Source organism: Atractosteus spatula, chromosome 11, assembly GCF_055471065.1.
Source record: "Atractosteus spatula isolate fAtrSpa1 chromosome 11, fAtrSpa1.hap1, whole genome shotgun sequence".
Taxonomy (NCBI): domain Eukaryota; kingdom Metazoa; phylum Chordata; class Actinopteri; order Semionotiformes; family Lepisosteidae; genus Atractosteus; species Atractosteus spatula.
In genome coordinates this window covers 47,942,341-47,963,338 of record NC_142716.1, presented here as the reverse complement: position 1 = coordinate 47,963,338, position 20,998 = coordinate 47,942,341, and the positions used below count along the sequence as shown (strand labels likewise).

Here is a 20,998-nt window from a genome sequence, read left to right as displayed (position 1 = left end):
CCAGGACTCCAGGACAAAGGAGTGTCCTAAATACACAAGCTGAAAGAAGTGCGCTCATGAACAGTGAAGACTGTGAGGGGATCAGATACAAGCATTTAAAATCCTCAAAGGCGTCAACAAAGTCAACCCACTGGACGTCCTCAGAATGGGAACCAGGGGGGACAAGTGGAAACTAGGTGAGGGTGCAAAAGGATGAAGAAATAAGCAACTCCACCATGTTGCTGAAGCCAATACCCTGGTCTCTTTCAAGAAATGGCTGGATGAGATCCTGTGGTCAATGAGATACTGATGACCAAACAGCCTAGATGGGACAAATGGCCTGTTCTACTGAAAAGGACCTCAAGTGTAACACAGCTTCATCTCTTTGCTGCAGGCTGGTTTTGATGCTGCCCACAAATGCTCTCGGGGGCATGGCTTAGTGTACACACTGTGCCCTCCACTGAGGACACTTGTTGGGCAGGTGGGCTCAGTGCTCCGGCTCCTTCACGATTGAGGAGGGATGGAGACGGCTAGACCATGGTCTGCCGGGCGCTTAGGAAAGCAGGATCAGTTCCAAAAGTGGAAGAAGAGATTGTGCTGCTGCCACAAACAGGGATCTTCTTCCAGCTTTCTCTGAGCAAGCGAGTAATATGATAGAAAGCAGCTTGCTATGGCTGACGTACACCAGACAACTTAGTCTTAGTAGAATCTTAGAGCCCTTTAAGCTTAGCTAATTAAAGGTTTACCTAGCCCCTGTAAAATGCTTTTCTCTACCTCTGCTTAGCACTGGTGACAATCTCAAAGCTTCCAGATCCCCTCTTTCAGTGCTGCACAAAGAGTTCTGAAGCTTCTGGACAAATAAAGCCCTTTCGAAAGGCATGGGAATTTTTCAGCTGCATGAAAGCTTCGGAGTGCTAGTGCATGTTAGCAATGTTTCTGTCGAGTAGTTTGTTCAGGGATGGCATTGAAGAATGGTAAACAATGAGAGGAGGCCACCTAGCCCGCCTGGTAGTCAGTGGATCCAAGGATCTCATCCAGTCGAATCTTGACAGAAGCCAGGGTATCGGCTCCAACAGACTGACAGGTTCAGCTTGTTCCAGGCCTTCACTATCCTCACTACTGTAAACAAGAGGCCCCTGTTCTAATTTTGTTTCTTCATTTTAGAAACGCTATAGTTTTGGTTACACCAGCCCCATTTTTTGGAGTAGTCAATTCTTTCCCATCTTTGCACATGGCTGTGGGCACTGCAGCTGCACAAAGGGGAGAATGAGGAAGTGTAGGCTGACTCCTCTGACCAGCCCACTCGGCATTTATCATGTCACAGACAACACAGCCCTGGGGTTCAGCTCCAACTGGAGGAGAGGCACGCCCCTCACTTGACAGCACCACATGCCTGCAAGTGTCCAGCATGCCACAGGGGGCGCTGTATCACTGACTAACTGCACATCACTTCTCAGGAAACAGTGTGGCCCCTCTTGGGAAATCAGTCACAGTGGGCTAGTGCCATGACTCAGGCTTGAACCCATGACTATAGAGCTCAAGCTGCACTCTGGCAAGGGCCTTTACCACCTGGTTGAGCCACTAACAAGGCTTATTATAATAATAATTGCTTACACTTATATAGCACTTTTCTGGACACTCCACTCTAAGCACTTTACAGGTAATGGGGATCCCCTCCACCACCAGTGTGCAGCCCCACCTGGATGATGTGACAGCAGCCAGAGTGCACCAGTCCTCTCCCCACACACCAGCTCTCCGTGGGGTCGAGAGCAGTGTGATGAAGTCAGTTCAGAGATGGGGGTTATTAGGAGGCCATGACTGGTAAAGGGCAGGAGGAAATTTGGCCAAGACGCCGGGGTTACACCCCTACTCTTTTCGAGAAACGCCCTGGGATTTTTCATGACCACAGAGAATCAGGGCCTCGGTTTTACGTCTCTTCCGAAAGACGGCGCCTGTTTACAGTGTAGTGTCCCCGTCACACCTGCTGAGCTTCAGTGGGTTGTCAATTGTGAGTTGCAGGGTGATACAGCTGCGGGATAAGTGATCGAGTGATCTAGTGATCTCAGTTTGAATTGCTCTGTGTCCACGGGCTTGTGTTTCACTATCCAGTTGCCAAAGCCTTTGGGGACTACACTTTATCGTACCCCTTTGTTTTCCAGTGCTTCATCACGATTTTACTCAGGTTTACTACGTTTTAATTTGATTTTTAAAATGATGTTCTGCAATACGCATTTAGGAAGTAACATTTTCAAAACTAGGACTCGTCCAAACAGGAAGTAAAAGGACAACACCCGTGTTATTTCCATGGATCTCAGTGAAAGCAAAGCCACCTGAAAGAATGTGATCTTCTTTAAAGTTCTTAAAACGTTAATGTCTGCCTATGCGATGAGAGGCACAGACAAAACATCCCTAGATTGTCTATGTGTTTCAGTCTGCACAATGTATTTTACCACAAAGCCCTCAAAAGCTTTATAAAGCAAGTCAGGATATTAACAGCACTGTGGCAATGGTGTGTACTGTATATCTTTCCCAGAATATGAACCATTTACCTGGTAAATGGTTCGGAATTGTTAGTCAGGAGCAATTTCCTTGGCATGTCTGCCTCTGGGAGCTCCTCATTTTCATATGAATAATCCGCGGTTGGACGCTGCCCATATTAAAGAGAAACTGCACACACCGTGCACTCTGGGCCCCGATCTGAGATGTTTTATTCGAAAATGTCATTCGTTGTTGTCCTTTGTGTTGGAAAGGCCTGCCGAAAGGTTTCTGAGCACAAATTTCCAACTTTCTCCGCCCGTAATTAGACCTACACCTGCATCACTATTTGCATATTAGACAAATTAGTCGTCAAAGTCTGTTCTTAACTCTGTGTACCCTCTGAAATACCAAATTGCTTTTCTCAACAGGAATCAAGGAAATGAGAATGTGTTAAAAACGTTTTTACAAGAAAAATAAGGAGAAACCAAAAAACCATCACTTATTGTATAGATGCTTATTACTTGAGTGGGTAGAAAGGAGAGGATGCTGGGAATGTGGCAGAATGGCACAGACATCCCAGTGTCTCCAATGGAAAAGCATCTCAAATGGCTTTTGGTGCGATAACCATAACAAAAAAAAAATCAAAATTGTTTGCACATATTTAGTTAATGTTCTGCAGGCTAACTTACTAATGATAAGTGGAAAATGCACTGACAGGAATTACACCTGCAAATTATTTACTGGAGCGTTTATCACTTACAAATTTCCCCGGTTCTTCCCTCTGTGGTGCAGCACAATAACATCTGATCAAGGTAACAGAGGAGGAATCTCGAATGGGACAATTACCAAGACAATCCTGCTGTGCCGGCTTTCATTTAAAGTGTTCTTCTGATTCTTATCAAACAGGATATCCAAGAACTGGTCGTAAAGATGCTGCAAGATGTTAATCCATTTCTCCTGAAAGACTATAATATTAATTATCCCAAACCAAGGACTCGTAAAGCCAAGTGTGTGTTATGGCACAAATTATACTGCAAAGAAAAGGGAGTTTAACTGTTCCCTTTTTTGTTGCTGTTTGCTAAACTGCCTTTAGGGGAAGGTTACATAACCTAAATCTCATTCCCTGTTTACTGCCCATCCTGCACAGCTCCTCCATTAAAAAACAAGTAATGTCAAGGCGGGGGGGGGGGGGGTGGGGCTGTTCAATTTTCCTTCTCCAGTCCTCCTGCACCTGATGTTCACAGATCAGCTTAGACCACCCTGCGTCTGCATGCACTCGAATAGGGTTCTACTTGGGTTAATTTCCGCCAACAGGAAAACACTCAGAGCACAGATCTCATCTAGTATTTGGCAGAGCTGGTTTGTCTCAACGTGCGTCATACGCTGCTATGAATAGGGGTGACGTACAATCAACAAAAGGAGTCTTCTTCAAGCAGGGTGAGCTTGTCCAAACCCTAAGAATTTAACCCCCCTTCAGAGCCCTCTGTCATGATGCTTAGTTTAGGACCCTATGCTGACGGTATTATCCGGAAATGACTGGAATAAGACTTAAAGGGAAACATAGTAGGAGCAGGACGGGATGGCCAACAGGGGGGGCATGACTGTGGTGATCCGGTGCTCGGGGGGCGTGGTGCAAGCGAACATGTCCAGGACAGTCCAAAAGGGGGAATCTGGGGCGCAGTCCAAGGTCCAAAACCAGGAGGTCCATCCAAGACAGAACGATTAAAAACAGAAACATGGAACAAGGAGATGCCCTCAAGACACAGATGTAGGGCGACTTGGTGGTAGGCGTCCGTCTTCCAATGCAGAGCTAGGAGTAGTGAGAGCGCCCAGCTTAAATAAGGAGGGACAAACAGAGGGCAGGTGCACATAATCAATAAAAATACGAAAGGGAGCGCCCTTAAGAGGAGGGATTACGATCGTGACACCCTCTCACAAGTGCTTAAAAATACAGAAGAAACTTTTACAAGGAACCCTCTTTTCTCCTTAAACAGGGGTAATGCAATGCAGTACCATCCTTAATACAAGCGGACGGATCCGCCTGTCAGTCTGAGCTCTTGCACCACTGTTTTGGGAGAGGGTTTGGTGAGCATGGGAAAATGGGAGGAGGCGAATGTATACGAATGTATAATGTATAATGTGGCATTGTGTGTGTGCACGAGTGCGTGTGTAAGGATCTGAAGGGGGTTAAGTGTTGATGCCCAAGCTTGAGCATTCTCACAAACAGCTAAAATAAGACCTCAGGTGCATGGCTGCTTGTCTCATGCATGCTCTTAACAGTCCATCAATATTCATCGGTGTCAACAATCTTTCCTTCCCAGGCACAACTCACTCATTTAATAAAACGCTCTCTGCTCGTTCCTCATCCATCTCAATACTGGAAAATCAGAGCTGCAAGCCACCTCTGTGTCATATGCTTAATATTGATAAACATAACAAACACAATGAATAATAGTTCAATTCAGCTGGTGGTACCAAATTAACTTTTTATAAAGCTCTTATGGAAAAGCCACTCAATTCAATCCAATTACTGGCTGCTTGCAGTTTTCTTTCGGATGTTTGATAAAACTGCATTTAAAATGGAAGTTCTGGACTGCAGTATGGGAAGTATAACAACAAAGATAATCTCATACAGCAGTTTTAAATCACAATCATAACTATCTCTCTCTATATGTATCCCTTGTAAACAAAACATGTTGTCTTGCACGTTTTTTAATTAATGCATATCCATTTAGTTGTAGACAGTGCTACAAACTACACAAAAACAGAAAACATATACTATGCTTGTCTCTCATTTGTCTTGTGCATAATTCACCATGCAGACCATGGTCCTTACCACTGAATAAAACAAAACCATTAAACCTAAACAAGCAAAAAGAAAATGTGTGTCTACTGTATGTGTGCCTCTGCATAACATTTCAAATCCAACAAGAAAAAAAACCTAAGACAGAAGGAAAGAAACTAGAACAAGAATCTCTAGTTTCTTGTAATCAGCCTGCCGTTTCATCTTTCTCTGTTCCCACATCATTCCAGGTGCATTTCCCTTTACTGCAATCCCTGACATCAAAGACCGCTCCTCTTGCAAGGTTAGAAAGGACTCTCTGCAATCATGGCATTCCCTTCTTAAGGAATGCACCAAATTGCTCTCCCCTCTCCCTACCTCTCTGAGGTCCAAACAAACAAGCTCTGACATTCAGCATATTTCTGGCTCCCACGATGACGTCAGCCAGCACGCAGATACATGCCAGTTATCAAAAGGATAACCCTTTTGATAACTGCCCCTACCGCCACCCCGGGACCTTCTATTCAACTTGTTGCCCACCTGTTTCTGTTTTCTCTTCACATTCCCTTTTCCCAGTTTCGCTCTGATTTTCCTGTTATCTGTCACTTATCACGGCTGCTTCTGTTGTTCCTGCTCCCTCTAGTTTTCCTCATCCTTCCGTTATAGTTTAATATGTACTTTCAGCTTATATCCCCTCTTCTATCTCTGGCATCCAACATGGTGTAACTGCAATGTCTTTATAGTCTTTGGCCAAGGGAGCCTCCCTATTAGCCCTGGCTGCTCTCAATGCCATCTCCTTAGTCGGGTCTGTCTGACTCAGTCAGCAGGCGTTTTACGGTGTTTAATCTCTGCCTCTCTCCCTGCCCATGACCAACACGACACGTCCTTCAGCAGCCCCTAGCAGTCCTTTAGCAGCATCAGTTGCAGCACAGGCTGCTCCTGATGTCATCTCTTTGGCCCCTTGTCTGCCTGGTGTCCCACCTGCGGCTCAGTCAGCAAGCACCCTACAGCCTGCCTTCTCTTTCAATATATTGTCTGCATTTCCTCCTGCCACTGTCCCTGGCATCCAATACAGCTTAACACTGTTGATGCCCTCGGCCCCTGGGCTCCTCCTTCTCAGCCCCTGTTGCTCCTGTCGCCATCTCTTTTGACACGGGTCTGCCAGGTGTCCTACCTCTGACTCATTCAGCAGGCGTCCTACATCTTGCAATACCTACCTTCTCTTTTCAAAGTAATGTCTGCATTTCCTCCTGCCACTGTCCAAGACATCCAAACACCGTTGACGCCATCGGCCTTGGGTTCCGCCCTCTTGGCTCCTGCTGTTCCTGATACCATTTCGATGGTACAGAGTCTGTCAGAGGTCCTAATCTCTGGCTCAGTCAGCAGACATACTACAGCCTTTAATCTCTGCCTCTCTTCCTGCTTCTTCCCCATTGTCCAGTACCCGCCCACATACTTTGGTGTCTTCGGCCCCATGTCCTTCCCACTGGTTTCTCCTTCTCTGTCCTTGCTGCTCCAGATATCACCTACTGGGCCCTAGGTAAGTCCAGTGTGTCAACCTCTAGCTCTGCCATCAGGTGTCCTTCAGCTTACAATGCCTGCCTTTCTTTGGGGATTCAATTGGAGACAAAATGTAGTTCTCAAATGGCTTTAAATCAATATTTAATCATTGCAGTTCATATAACGTGCTGCTCTCTCTTCAACAAAAATCTAGATTCCCCATTAAACAACTTCATTGTCCTTTATTTACAATGGTTGCAGCCTTCTTAGCAGCGCATCATGATATTCTTTAGCACTTAAAAAGAAGACACTGGTCTTCAGTATACATCCAAACATTTCACATTCAGAATTATACATTCTGAAGCAGGCATTAATGCAGCTATTAATATTGTGTCCTTATGTTCTTCTTGTCTTTGAATTGCTGGGTTTTGGGGCTCACTTGTTTCTTTTTGGGGTTCTGTGCCTTGGCCTTCCTCTGGCCGGGAGGCTACCCCTTAACCAAGCAGTTGAGGCGAACACCTATTATATTTAAATAAACATTCTGGTATATCATTGCTCCTTGTGAAGTGGAAGTAGAAAAGAAATAAAGGAGGTATTGCCTGGTAGCAGACAAACGTGGGGAAAGAGCCAGAAGACAAAAGAAGCTGATACCTGAGCTTAGTTTTAAAAAAACTAACGGTTGCAAAAAAGGCGTCGCCAATGAAGAATCAATCCGCTCGCAGCTGTGTCCCATAGCCACATCAGCACTTCGCTTGCACAGCGGAAAATGCCGAGGGATTGTCTCCAGGCTCCGACAAGAATGCAAGAGCTTTTCTGAGGAAGCATCCCGGAGAAGTTTGTGTCAGTCCTTACTCGTTTTCAGTAGTGATCGTGTTACTTTGCTATGCGTAAAGCCTCTCTTGGGAGAGCAGGAAAACCTGGTGTATAATTAGGAGACAGGACTGTTGAAGGTAATGAGGTATCAGGTGGGGGCTGAGAGGAGGATAATGGAAAACGCATAATCCATCTCTATATGACATGAGGAAAGCTAGTTTTTTTTTCTGAAGTGCTGCAAAACACCTTCAAAAAATAACCCTTTTATGTAGTCTTAATAGCTCAAGAGTCAACATTTTATGGTTGTGGTCTTTAGTGTAGAAATTCTGTACATAGGGCAGGCTGGTGCTAGGAACATGAAATAAAAAAAAGAGATTTGCTGTGAGTGTTATGAATATAGTTATCACTATGATTAACGATCATACTGTAGATCGCAAACATGCTCACTTGACCCCCCAGGTAGGGTTAGGGTTAACATTCACATACTAGTTAGACCATTTTTAAGCTCAGCACTGGATTTTTGGGCCCAAATCAGGTTAAGGATAGGTGGTTTTGTAGTCCTATCTGAAAATTGTTTTGCAGAAACTCTCTGGGGCCTGGATGGCGCACTGCACCACTTGGCAATTGTATCTCAAAACTTGAAACAGAGGAGCCTGTCACAAGGTACAGGTAGCACAAAAAATACAGTATTCATACACCTAGATATGTTGCTAGATAAGTTCCTGTGGGTGCACACTCAGGGCTTGACTAGTAACGGCTATTACTTAATTTCATATACATTCACATACATACAACACATACTTAAACACATACAACACATACTTAAACATAGGTGTGAGTGAGTATTGTGGTGTGAACGGGTGAATGGAGAGCGCTCTCAAAAAGGATGATACTTACTGTTTGTTTGGTGTCAGTACTTCTGGGGTGGGTTAGCCTATGGTGGCCTCAGAAGGCCAAACCTAACCCCAGTTCTCAAGGTTTATTTATGGAGATGGGAAAAACCACATGCATGTGAAGATAGGGAAATGTTATTGTTTGTATTGTTGATTTTCTGTATTGTTTGTTTGAACCAGGAATAATTAAGATAAATAAAAAAGAACTGTATAATTAAGATAGGTGATGTTCTGTGGTTAGAAAGGAATTAATTCTGAATGTATAATTTGTGAAATTATGAATTGGAGAAATGGTTTGTTCCAGAGGGGGAGGGGCTTGCATGCTATTTAAGCTGGCTCCTCAGCATAAGAGGGTTGTTGTTGGTGGTTCGTGAGTCAGGTAGTGTGACTTAAATCAGAGAGAAAGCAATAAGAAAAGGAGGATTTGTCTTTATTTGAAAAATTATTTTTGTTCCTTTTTGGGGTTTTGTTTTCTGGTGTGGGGGACTGGGAGCACTGTCAATAAACTGCACTTATTTTACTTGGGTGCTTTGCGGAGGAGCCATTCTTTTATAAAATGGACCTACTATGGCCTTCCTCAGGCTATTGTGTGACTCATTCAGATGCAAGCGCTTCTCTCCGTGGTCTTGATTGTTTCCCACTCATTCTTTTTGGTCTGGGGATCATGTCAAAATCCTATGCCCAGAGAAGTTCAGATATAGATAGCGGAAATGCTCAGTTGACACATCAGGTAGGGTAAGGATCTGCATTCACATTCTACTTAAACAATTTTTCAGCTCAGGGCTGGATTTTGGGGTCCAAGTCAGGTTAAGGACGAGTGGTTTCATGCTCCTATCTGAAATTTTTATTTTTGGAAACTCTCTGGGGCCTGGATGGCGCGGTGTATAGCGCCTTAGTTGTATCCCGAAACTGAGTTGTCACCAAGCATTACTGAATCTCATTTAATTGCAAGAGCTTTGATCAAGGGTCTTGATTGTTTCCTCTTCATACCTTTAGGTGTGGGGAACATGTTAATATCCGATACCCAGAGAGGCTCAGATATATATCACGAAAATGGTCATTTGACACCCCAGGTAGGGTTAAGGTTAGAATTCACGCCCTAGTTAGACAATTTTTAAGCTCAGCGCTGGATTTTGGGGTCCAAGTCAGTTTTAGGACGGGTGGTTTTATAGTCCTATCTGAAAATGTTGCAGCGTTGAACGTTTGCCCAGTGTTGTGTCTAATTTTTAGTTTAACAGCATTTGCGCGATAAGCACATTGTTTAATGGGGATCACCCACGTCTATATCACTGTACAACACTTGTTTGAGTCGGAGTGTCTGTTAATAAAACAGAGCACCTTGCAATACATATAGTGTAACTACTTCAGGTGGGTAGCTGGGTCAGCATGCGTAGTCTGCAAAAGAACAAGTAATAGGTTTATTCCATGCTGAAAAGGGAAGAGTGAAAACACGTTTCGGCTGTGAGGCCTTCTTCTGGTGTGAGGGTCTTCAGCTTAAAATGAAATGCTTGGAGTCTGTAATGTAGGAAGCTCTGAACGAGTTAAACTTTGATACAGGACAAATGAATTTTTCCACAAGCTATACTGTAGTGGCTGTACAGTAGCAGTTTGAAATTATTCGTTGTTATTAATAAATCACTTAGTTTCGAACATGTTGTGATATTTAGAAATATAAAAAATGTCAATATAGTGTCCACAATATGTGCTATTTTAGTTTTTCAAAGAAATGTTTATTTGTTAAAAGAAAACTCATGGTGACAGCTGGGTTCGAACCCCCAACTTCCAGCATGCAAGGCACACGCCTAAAACATTACACCACACACATAATCGCATGAGAATAAGTTAAACTGATGGAGATATTTACAAAGAAAGTGTACTACTTTGATAATTTGAGCTATATGAATAAAATTATATCATTATTAATTTCTTTAGATACGCAATTCCATATTATATTCCGTATTAATCAAATTCTAAAAAGTATGCGTTTTTCTATTGAAATAACAAACATAAGTATTCACAGAAATGGTTAAAACATTATAACTTTTTACGAAGTAAACTTAATATAGTCAGAAGGAGCACGTAAAATGTTTACCAAAATAAGCACAGTATGTAACCGAATGAAAGACTTTGATGCTTAAAATGTTTATCAAGAAAGTGGAATACTGGTGTGTATTTTTTATTTAAACTACCAATACCAGCCATATACAGCTTACATAATATGTTTATGTTCCTAAATTAATATCGTTTATGACCTTCAGACGCGTTATGCTCCTCTTCTTTTTATGCTCAGCTACTAAAATTTCCCTTTAGTTGTAAAATTCCATATAAATATTCAATATTAAGAGGATTAAAACAGGCACAGTAAAGAGATTAAATGATTAAAACGTTTCACTAACAACCAATGCAACACGAGTGCCCCTGTCGGTCATTTTGGCCAGCCAATCACGTACTGCGGTACAACGCAGCGAACTGTGGGTAAATTTACGCGGTACGGGGTTGTACTGTGCATTTTGAATGGCTGCATCTGTATACACTGTACATAGTATATAGGCCAATAACAGAACAGGTCTGTGTAAGCCTCTCTGTCAGATCACACATGATTAACAGGTTCGAGCCACCAGGTTCAGCATTACTTGTGCCTGGGTCAGTGTGTGATATTATGTCACAGACAACTAAATAACCTGTGTCAAGGCTGCAAGTGTCAGTGCAGCTGAGCTCTGAGGCAGCGGCACCACAAACAGCATCTGTCTTGGTGGCTACAGAGGCAGTAGCTGTGTCATCAACAGTTTAAAAGAGAACTGAAAAAACTTCTATCAAGAAGTCTTTTAAACTGCAAAGTGTTCCTGGTGCTTGGGACCATCTCCACCTCTCCTTTCAGAAGGGGCAGCTTTGTGCGGTTTGGGAAACCTTGAGAGGTTTTCTTGTCAAGGGGTTTGGGATAAAACTTTCACCTTCAGCAGAAAAAGCATCTTTAATTTTTTTGCTGCTGCAACAATGCGGAATGAGACACTTCCTATTTTAGTCCGATGCTGTGGTATACAAGACCACTGTAATGCACTTGGAATAAACTACCGAACCATGCTGGGATCCCAATTCACGGAGATCTTGCAGGGAACAGCTTCATGAATTCCTAGAATCAATCAGCTCCTAATACGTACTGGGGCCCCAACGGCCTCTCTCATGTGTTCTCGTTAGATCAATGCATGGCTTGGCAATAAAGTATCCAATTTCATTTCCTGAATGCAGTGCATGAAAAACATTCATTCAGGTAAATGCAATGATCTATTTCTTACTATTATGTAACACTTACATTACTTACTTACTATTATGTAACATTACTTACACCACTCTGCACTGCATAGCTTGAAAATGGGCACCTGAAACTAAACAATCATGGAGGCATAACCTTTTTCCTTGTCACAGAATCAGCAGGGGGATTGCTTGGACTGTCGTGGCTCTGGTGCTTGTGACTTCAGATACCATAGTGCTCGTCAGCCGGTTGGCACATATTTAATTAAGACTTCATCTCTTCTGTCAAAAGTAGATTGCAAGCCCTGTTAACGCAAGAGAAAACATCTTTGTTCAGGCAACAAGATGCCACAAAGCACTGAGATTTACAGGCTGTAATGGTGGCTAGTCTGCGGTTTAATCTTTCACAAAGCCTCTGAAATGCTGGAAAGCTCCACTGTTACTCTTTAAAGCATAAGGGAACATACTTAGGTTTCTGGATAAAACAAATAGTCACTGTTCTCATTTTAAGAAAAGATACTGGCTGAGCAATAATGGTAACTTGCACATTGCAGGTTAAGATGTCTAGAGGAGACCAGAACATGGCACAGATGCGAGAGAGGCTTTTGTTTAAACAGTTTTGATGTGATTGAACTCCACTGTCTGCTGCACTACAGTTTATGGGAGACAGGGGAGAAAAGGGAAAGCAATAAATATTTTATCTGCCCAATAGCTGCTTTGAAAATAAACAGTGTAAAATATCATTACATCTGTTTTTATTAAAATTAATCGCTTCTCTCCAAATGCATTGTAGATTTGGAAGAAAAGTGTATTACAAGTGCTAGCAGCAATAAAATATATATATAAAAAGTGTGCTGCAGTTAATATAAATCCATTGATCGCAAACTAAAATGGTTAGAGGTTTACTACTCTGTTAGTGCTAAAGTATACCCAACACTTTAAACTGAGAAACAGTGAAATTTAAGGTGATTTATAGCATTTCAGCAGTGGGGGAGTCAGAAATTAAAAGTATTCCACTAGAAGACTAGATCCGAAGTAGCTCAGACCCTCTCCAGTCCCAAACCCCTGCAATAAATATAGGCAAACTGACCCCCCAAAAAACTTGTGGTTGCAGCAAGATTTCAGAAAAACAGCTATAAAACTACAGCTATTACAGCTTTGGGAATAACAGAGTTTTCAATCTGATTTTGTGGACAATTAGTGGTATTAAAACAACTCCAATGACTTCAGTGTCTCAGGGAGGATGAAAAGGTACTAAAAGTTTGTCGTAATAGGTCAATTAAAGCTATAACGGATCCCTATCCTGTTTTTCCTGATTTTCTTGCCCCTCCTAACCCTCTGTCTGTGATCTCAGACCCTTCCACATTTCTCCCTGATACACATGGGTGTGGAGAACTGCTTATCCACCACCTCTTCCCCTTTCATTTCTGGGCACTAACGTCCGTCTCTGTTGACTCTGCTGTCACATTCTCACTGTTCATCCTCCTTTCCTCTTGTCCTGTTCTGCATCCTGACTACTGTATCTCTCGCCATGTGGGCCACCCCCTCCTCCCTCCCTCTCGAACTATCATGTCCTCCTTTGTTCCCCCAGAAGGCTGGGTTCTGCCCATTGCCACACATGAGCCTGGTGCAAATCTTCAGGGCTTCATAAGGACTGCCGAAAACTTCGTCTGAAACAACGTCCGTTATCAAGACACGGGGCTAAAACACACAATTGTTTATGAAACCCCCACAGTGTACTGAATCGTCTTCTGCACAGATGAAATGGAAAGTGAAAATGAAAATGTTTCCCTTTTTTGAAACGCCAAAAAAAAAATGGTTTCATTTGTCGCAGCCCACAACTATAAAGCCGTTGTTTTCCTCTGTTCCTAATTTCCTAATTTAGTCCTGATTTCTAACTGCTTTCCTCTGTTTTTGGCCTCTGTCTGTCTCTCTGCAGTGGCAGATGGAGAGGCAGCGGACTGCCAGGGACTGACAGGCAGAGTTCTTTTATCCTGCAGCCTGTGTGTGCTGCAAAAAGACTGCCAGTTCTAGAGCATGAGCCCAGACACCTCATGCCTTGGGAAAGGAGGATTATTTCAAATATCACAGAGTCCAGACAGAAAGAGAACAGGCCGCCAATCACTTTTAAAATCCCAAACAGATCTCCATGCCTCACCATAGATCAGTTAACATTCCCTGTAACGATCATGCGTTTTCTTAAGCAAACAAAAGTAAAGGGGAAAGCTTTATTTGCCCCAAGGTAAAGCTCTAATTAAAGAAGCATGTGGTGCTTAGAAAATCATTTATTATTTACAGGGTTTAAAAAAAAACACCATTTTGTGCTCCAGTTTATGTCTGTTCCTCATCCGTGGTGCTGTGAACGAGGACCAGGGTATCTTAAGTTGGATGGCTTCAGTCAATGACTGCTGGCTCTGAGACAGGGGACGAGAAGACAGAAAGAGAAATAGTATCAAAGTCAAAAGGTCAATCTGACTCCCAGAAGACAACGGGCATATGCCACATGTGAAAATGGAATAAGGGAATCACACTGTAAAAGGGTAGGCCCGAAGGATTAATGTATTCATGGGCACATTCTTGGCAATAAAAAGACTGGAAAAGGCATGTCCTTAAGTGACGAGTTTAAGTTCAAAATCTCCTAAACAACAAAACACTTTATTAAGATGAATAACAGTGTACAAGACGCCATAAGTCCATTAGTCCTACTAGCTGTGGTCACTGTGAGTGCAGTGCATGTGAACTGTGGTAAGAGTTTTACCTGCTGCAGTGGTAAGAGCCTCTTAGGTCTTACTTATTGCTGGCCGTTCTATTCAGTTGATGGTCACCAAACCCATTACAGACCTAGATGATTAATTTAATTTCAGCATTAATCTCCCCTTTGCAATGTTGTTCCAGGGACACAGAGCTTCTTTCTGTCTCCATGCTATTTTTTCCAATGCATGTGAAAATTCCTGAGAGTGAACTCAGTTCTACATGACACAAGTAAGGACTGCATTGTACCGTACTGACCCCGGCAATCACACAAAGTTCACTGTAGCAGAAGTGAGGGGCACGCAGTGGGACCGTTCTAGCTGCAGAGAGCAACAACTACGAAAACGGCACCGAGGGGACACTGTTGTAGTCCAGTAGTCCAGCAGTGCCGAGAGAAGACATTACAGTAAAGTGGATTGCAAATTGCACACTCAATTCTAAACAAGCCTTGTTTTCGCATAACCGACCCGCCTGCTCTGCGTGCTGCTCCTGCGGCCTGCCAACTCTTCTTGGCTGTTCTCTGGCCTGCGGACGTGCAGTGCCCGGGCTGTGATTGGAGCACACCTCCTGCGAGCTTCACATTTGCGCACACTCAGGGCAGCATCCATCACGCCCGGAGACGGGAGCCGGCAGAGAGAGTCTATTAATGAAGCCGCCGTGTCTCCGCGGCGATAAAGGAGTATCAGCTCGGGCGCTGATGGTTATTGCTGTTTGAAGAGAGATCCCCGATACGGAGCCCGCGGGTGCACTTCATGCATCTCCGATAGGTTAAACAGTTGGCCCCACCCCCCGCCTCTCTCTCTCAGTAGATAATTCTCTTTTCCATGCTCTAACCCCCCCCAACCACCCTCCTCAACATCCCTCACCCTCTCCTTACTCCTTTCCCCTCTTGCTCTCTTGCTCAAGCTCTTATTCTAACCCCCCGTCCACCCTCTCCACCACCTCTTGCACCCTCTCCATCTCCTCTCGCTCTCTCACTCGCTCATTCTCGCTCTCCCGCTATAACCCCCCGCCTCGCCCTCCTCAGTGTCTCTCGCATCCTCTTTATCCTGCTCTGACTCATCCAGCACCTCCACCATCCTCCGTCCTCCTCTTTCCCTCAGCCCACCTTTTCGCCTCCAACAGGGCTGAAGCGCCGACAGATCCTATTATTCCGCCACTCGCCGGTCCCCTTTCTCCTCCTCTTGTCAATCTGATTCCATTACAGCCTCGTTGCCGGGACCCGTCTCGATAAGGGGCCGCCGCCGGTGCGGTGAGCAATTAAGGGTAAGAGGTGCAGATGGAGAGCAGCCACTTCAAGCACCAAGCCTCTCCAGCCTGCCGCTAATGACCTTTCAGAGAGCATCCTGACAGACACATGGGGACACTGCAGGGGACAGGCGGGTTTGTGGGTGCATCCCGATCTGCAGCGAGGCCCCTGAAGAGATCAGCTGACTCACAGCCACTGAAACACTTAACTCAAACAGCCCGTTGGCAGCAGAATGAGTAAAGAAGAGGCACACCCACTTTCATTCTGTTCGGCCGAGAGGGAGAACTTGAGGACGGACGTTATCCCCCAATTAAAACTTTTCCAGCCATTACAGGGGTCCTCAACAATGCAGAATCACCTGTGGGAGCGAGTTCAGGGCTCAAAAGCCCTTTATTTTCCAGAAGAAAGCTGTGCCCCAAAGCGTGGAGAAATAGAGACAGCAGCATCAAAAAGATTCACTATTGAAAAGGTGCCTCATTCTGACTGCCTCAAGGGGTGCTTTTAAAACCAGGTGCCCCTCTGAGGTTACTGATGAGCTGAATGCCGCACAGTCAGTGTCACTGGAATCAGCCCTTCTGTGAGAGGCTGATATGAACGGAAAATAAGGTTATTTATCTGGGACCAAAGGGAGAGAAACTGGGTCTGGTTCAACTCTTTCAAACTACTCATAAAGAGCTCGACAAGTTTTAAAGGGGACGGAAAAAAAACAAGAAGAAACACTTGTCTGTGCTGCTTGTCTGGAGTGCTGGAAAGAAAATGAGGGCATCAAAAAGAAGGTTTTCTGCTCTTGTCCTCAGCTGCACATCCGCCTCACAGCCCTGCCCTCTCCAGACTTGTTTCCTTTCTCTCATCAGCCCATTCTCTTGCTTCACCTGCGGTGCCCTGGACACCTGTTTAATTCCATTAGAGCTGCCCACATCTGAGGCCCCCCTGCCCATCCTTTCCTAATCACCCTCCTCCTCCTCCTCGGCATTCTTTTACCATCTGCTCCTCCTCTTTTCTCCCCTCCTACCCTCCCTTTCACTGCTCTCCTGGCCTTCCTCATGATCCCTCTCTACCATCTCTCTCTCTCCAGCTGATCCCTCTCTCTTTCCAACTCATCCCTCACCCCCTCCTCTCCATTCCCCCTCCCCAGTCTCCCTCTGTTACTGCCACTCCCCCAGACTACAACTCACCTCCCTTTGCCCCTCAGCTCTCCACGGCTGGGAAGTGTTTGCGCAGGTAATCCCGGGAACGAATATCCGCCTGCAAGCACAGAGCACAGCAGGGCATAAGCAGTCTATCAGGGCAGGGCAGTGCTGATGCAGTGTCTCGGAGCAGGGCGGATCGTGTCGGGCTGGCTGGCTGTCTCCTGTCAAAGTTGCTTTTAAAGCCTTGGAAAGCTAGAGGATGTACAAAAGCAGAACTTGAATATGCACTGGCAAGCAGTGTCATGGACAGCTTTTGTGTAAGATATGGCTGTCTTTTTTTCAATTCATTCAGTATCATTATATTTTCATACATTTCATACATTCATTTATACAAAAACCTACAAATCAGTGATGTCCTGGGCATTGATTGTTATTAGCTCGTTTTCTGGTCACTTCTCAGTTTTTCTTTCTGTACCAACTCTTTAATTTTCTGTTACAAACATAGCCTGTGTAAGAAAAATACTTTCAGCATGTGAAAGCTTTGTTTTTTGTAGTTCAATGTTTTGTCATCCTGGCATTACTCCTACATTTGTCTCCCACTAGGCTACATTTCTAATAACAAGCAGATGGTATTTAAGTGAGCCTACTGCAATGAAAATGTAATGTATATATTTAAACATTTTTATTTTCCTTCACTCTAATTTCCTTACACATTTACAAATAATACTACAATATTTATGAATGCAAAGTAAGAATCTATTAAAAGTTCAGGTGCACACATTTTCCATACTTTAATATACAAGAAAATTAATCAATTAAATTCACAACTCAAGGTTTATGGGAACTGCACAATACCAGTACCATTTTCACTTTGACATTTTTCAAAATGAGCTGTGATCACCCCTGTTCTTGTGCACGCATATGTGTGAAAGAAAAATCACAAAGCTTTCAGGCTCCTACATTAGCGTGGATTTGAAACTCTCACGACACCCACATGCAAGTCAAGAAGGACACAAAAAGTTGCCTTTGAAAACTCCAGTGGAAAGGAGGTGAAGTCAACGGACGTGCATTTAAAACTGAGAACAGGAGGCAGGCACATCTTTACACAAAGGGTGGTGGGAGTATGGAACATGATGCCCAGTCATGTTGTTGAAGCCAGTATCACTTTGTTTACAAGGTTATTCAAGGTCAAGCAGACTTCATTTAGGAAACAGATGGATCAATGAGCTACTAACTGCTAAATGACTCTAGATGGGCTGAATGGTCTCCTCTCATTAACCAGTCTAACAACTGGCAGTCCACTGAAGTTCAGCACGTGTGAGCCTGGCCAGTCCCTATAAGGAAAAAACTAAGGTTGCTGCTGGAAAAGGTGTAAGTGGGACCAGTAGGGGGCGCTCACCCTGCGGTCTGTGTTGATCCGAATGCCCCAGTATAGTGACAGGAACACTATACTGTAAACAGGTGCCGTCCTTCGGATTAAATTGAGGTCCTAACTCTCTAAGGTCATTAAAAGTCCCCGGGTGTTTCTCAATAAGAGTAGGGGTGTTACCCTGGTGTTCTGGCCAAATTTACCCCTGGCCCTTACCAATCATGGCCTCCTAATAATCCCCAATCTCTGAACTGGCTTAACCACTCTGCTCTCCTCCCCACTGAGAGCTGGTGTGTGGGGAGCATACTGGTGCATCATCCAGGTGGGGCTGCACACTGGTGGGGGTGGAGGGGATCCCCGTTACCTGTAATTACCTGCTTTGAGTGGAGCATCCAGAAAAGCGCTAAACAATTGTAAGGAATTATTATCATTATCATTATTATTATATTAGCTGGAAACTTAACCCTAATATTCCACTATTCTGGAGGTTTCCACGGGACATTCAGTGATTCTACAAACATCTGTGGGTTGTGTTCTCACTGGTCCTTCCTGGGTTCAGTTTCTAGGGACTCACCTCCACTGCCCTCAGGTACCTCGGTTGTCTGCAGGGCTCAAGCACGTTACTGCATGGTGACGACAGTATATGCAAGCTAATCACCCCTATCATGTCCACTTTGGAAACGGTTGTAAAATGTGGTGTAGTTTCCCCCTTTCCATTGTGTGGTGTTAAAGGAGATTTACTGCCCTGTCAGAAAAAGGTCCTGTAGCAGTTTTGAAAAATCTCTTCTTAGAGCTCGTACGTTAAAAATAAATACTGCATCTCCACATTCATGACAAACATGACTTATAGAAGTCAATCAAAGTTTTTTTTTGAGAAAGCGTATCTTAAGGTCACATATCTTAATGTTATATATTGTAAACAATAACTTCAGCTCCTATTTTGCAATAAATAAGGCAGGAAACTTAAAAATCAGCATCCTATGACTAGATATTTCTAATGCTGGTCTTTGATGGGCATAGACGTCTTCACAGATCTCAGCCTTTAATAGTTTTTGTCTTATCCTTTTTCATGGCTCTTTTTGGTTAAAGTACTCAACTAAAGAGTTTTTCATGAAATGCACTGCTTTAAAAAACAGACTTCAGAATATTTTTTAATTGTCACTGGTCTAACAGTTTGCTGCTCTAAGTGCATTTGTACACATAGTTAAAGGATTCAGTCCTGGAAGTGAATAAGACTTAGGTACTGTAGCAGATTATGTTTTTTGGCTGAAAAAGAACAGTGCAGGCAGGTTCAATCTCAGCACAGCTGTGACCTTCATTACTAACACCCAAGATTTTACTCTTACGGGTATGTCTAATTGAGCTATGGTGCTACCAATTAAATTCACAGCATACCCATAAATTACCATCTTCCTCACGGTGTCACTTTTAAATTTTGCCCAGCAGTAGCCTAAATTATATTAAGGGAAGACAAAAAAAAGAAGAAAAAAACTCCCATCATTTTGCTCTCCACTGAAAAAAATAAACTCAAAAACGTTTTCTTTTTATTTTTCCGCCACAGCCCAAGGAAAAGAATGACCCCATCATTTCGGACCTCAGTTAAACCTGATCTATAGACTCTGCGCCCCCCTTCCTCCCAAGAGACAGCTCAGCAAGACACACACTACCCCACAAAGCCAGGAGGTAGACAGCAAAGGATACTGGGAAACTCCAGGCCAGCAAACCAAGACCAGTCTGTGAAAGGAGACGTGAGCAGTTGGGCATCAGTACAGAAGGGCTACGGACTGAAAGCATCAACCAAGACAGAAACGAAAACCAGTGCATCTCCAGGTTCCAAACCTTCCCACCTGTAGCCTCTTCCCCAGCAAACCCACAACAGGCAGTGCTGACCATGGTGGACAGCCACAGGGCCACGGGGGCCACAAGAGGAAGAACAGAGGGTTCTTAATGATGATAATTCCTTATGTTTATAAAGCGCTTTACAGGTAATGGGGACTCCCCTCTACCACTGCCAATGTGCAGCCCCTTACCTGGATGATACAGCAGCAGCCAGAGTGCTCCAGTCTGCTCCCCACACACCAGCTCTCAGTGGGGAGGAGAGCAGAGTGATGAAGCCAGTTCAGAGATGGGGATTATTAAGAGGCCATGACTGGTAAAGGCCAGGGGAAAATTCAGCCAGGACACCAGGGTACCACCCCTACTCTTTTTCGAGAAACACCCTACTATTTTTAATGACAAAAGAGAGCCTTAGCCTTAGCAACCTTAGTTTTTTCCAAGGAGGTCTCCCATCCAGGAATTGACCAGGCTCACATCTGCCGAGCTGCAGTGGGCTGCCAGTGGTGAGTTGCAGGTTGATATGGCTGCTGGCACAAACCAGCCTCAGCTGGTACTGCATTTAGGCTGGGGCCAATGACAATGACAGCCCTGGGGTACTGGTACCCTCTAAGGAGGAATCTGTCACATAACCTTCTGCTGAACACCTCTTCCCAGGGCTCAGCAAAGACTCCAAACTCTGTTTTTTTTTGTTTTAAGACACACATTCAATTTATATGACTTACTGATCTAATTTCAACTTGTTACCCAAAGTGGTTTAGATTAGACTGGGCAAACAGCTGATGGACTACTTATGCTATAAGCTCAATTGTGGGTCTTAATGCTAATTAACTGCAGTTGGAGGCTCAATCCTCCAGTAAAAAGGATATAGGATATACAAGACTGCAAGGTGCACCAGCTATATTGAGACTGGGAACAAAGAGAAGTTAGTTTCACGCTGAAAAGCAGAAAGAAGAAAAATGGAAATGTTCT

At 44.0% G+C, this 20,998-nt stretch overlaps 1 protein-coding gene across 1 annotated transcript in view; it reads right to left on the bottom strand.

Annotated features, from left to right (window-relative positions):
• Window positions 1-13,989: 13,989 nt before the first annotated feature.
• The window catches only part of LOC148824233 (endonuclease V-like), a 28,719-nt gene continuing 21,710 nt past the window's right edge, over window positions 13,990-20,998 (bottom strand). Inside the window, exons 8-9 of the mRNA XM_088927823.1 lie at window positions 16,870-16,939; window positions 13,990-14,108 (exon numbers count right to left, since the gene is read on the bottom strand). Coding sequence (XP_088783949.1) covers window positions 16,883-16,939 — 57 coding nt within the window. The 3' untranslated portion in view covers window positions 13,990-14,108; window positions 16,870-16,882. The remainder of the gene's footprint in view (window positions 14,109-16,869; window positions 16,940-20,998) is intronic.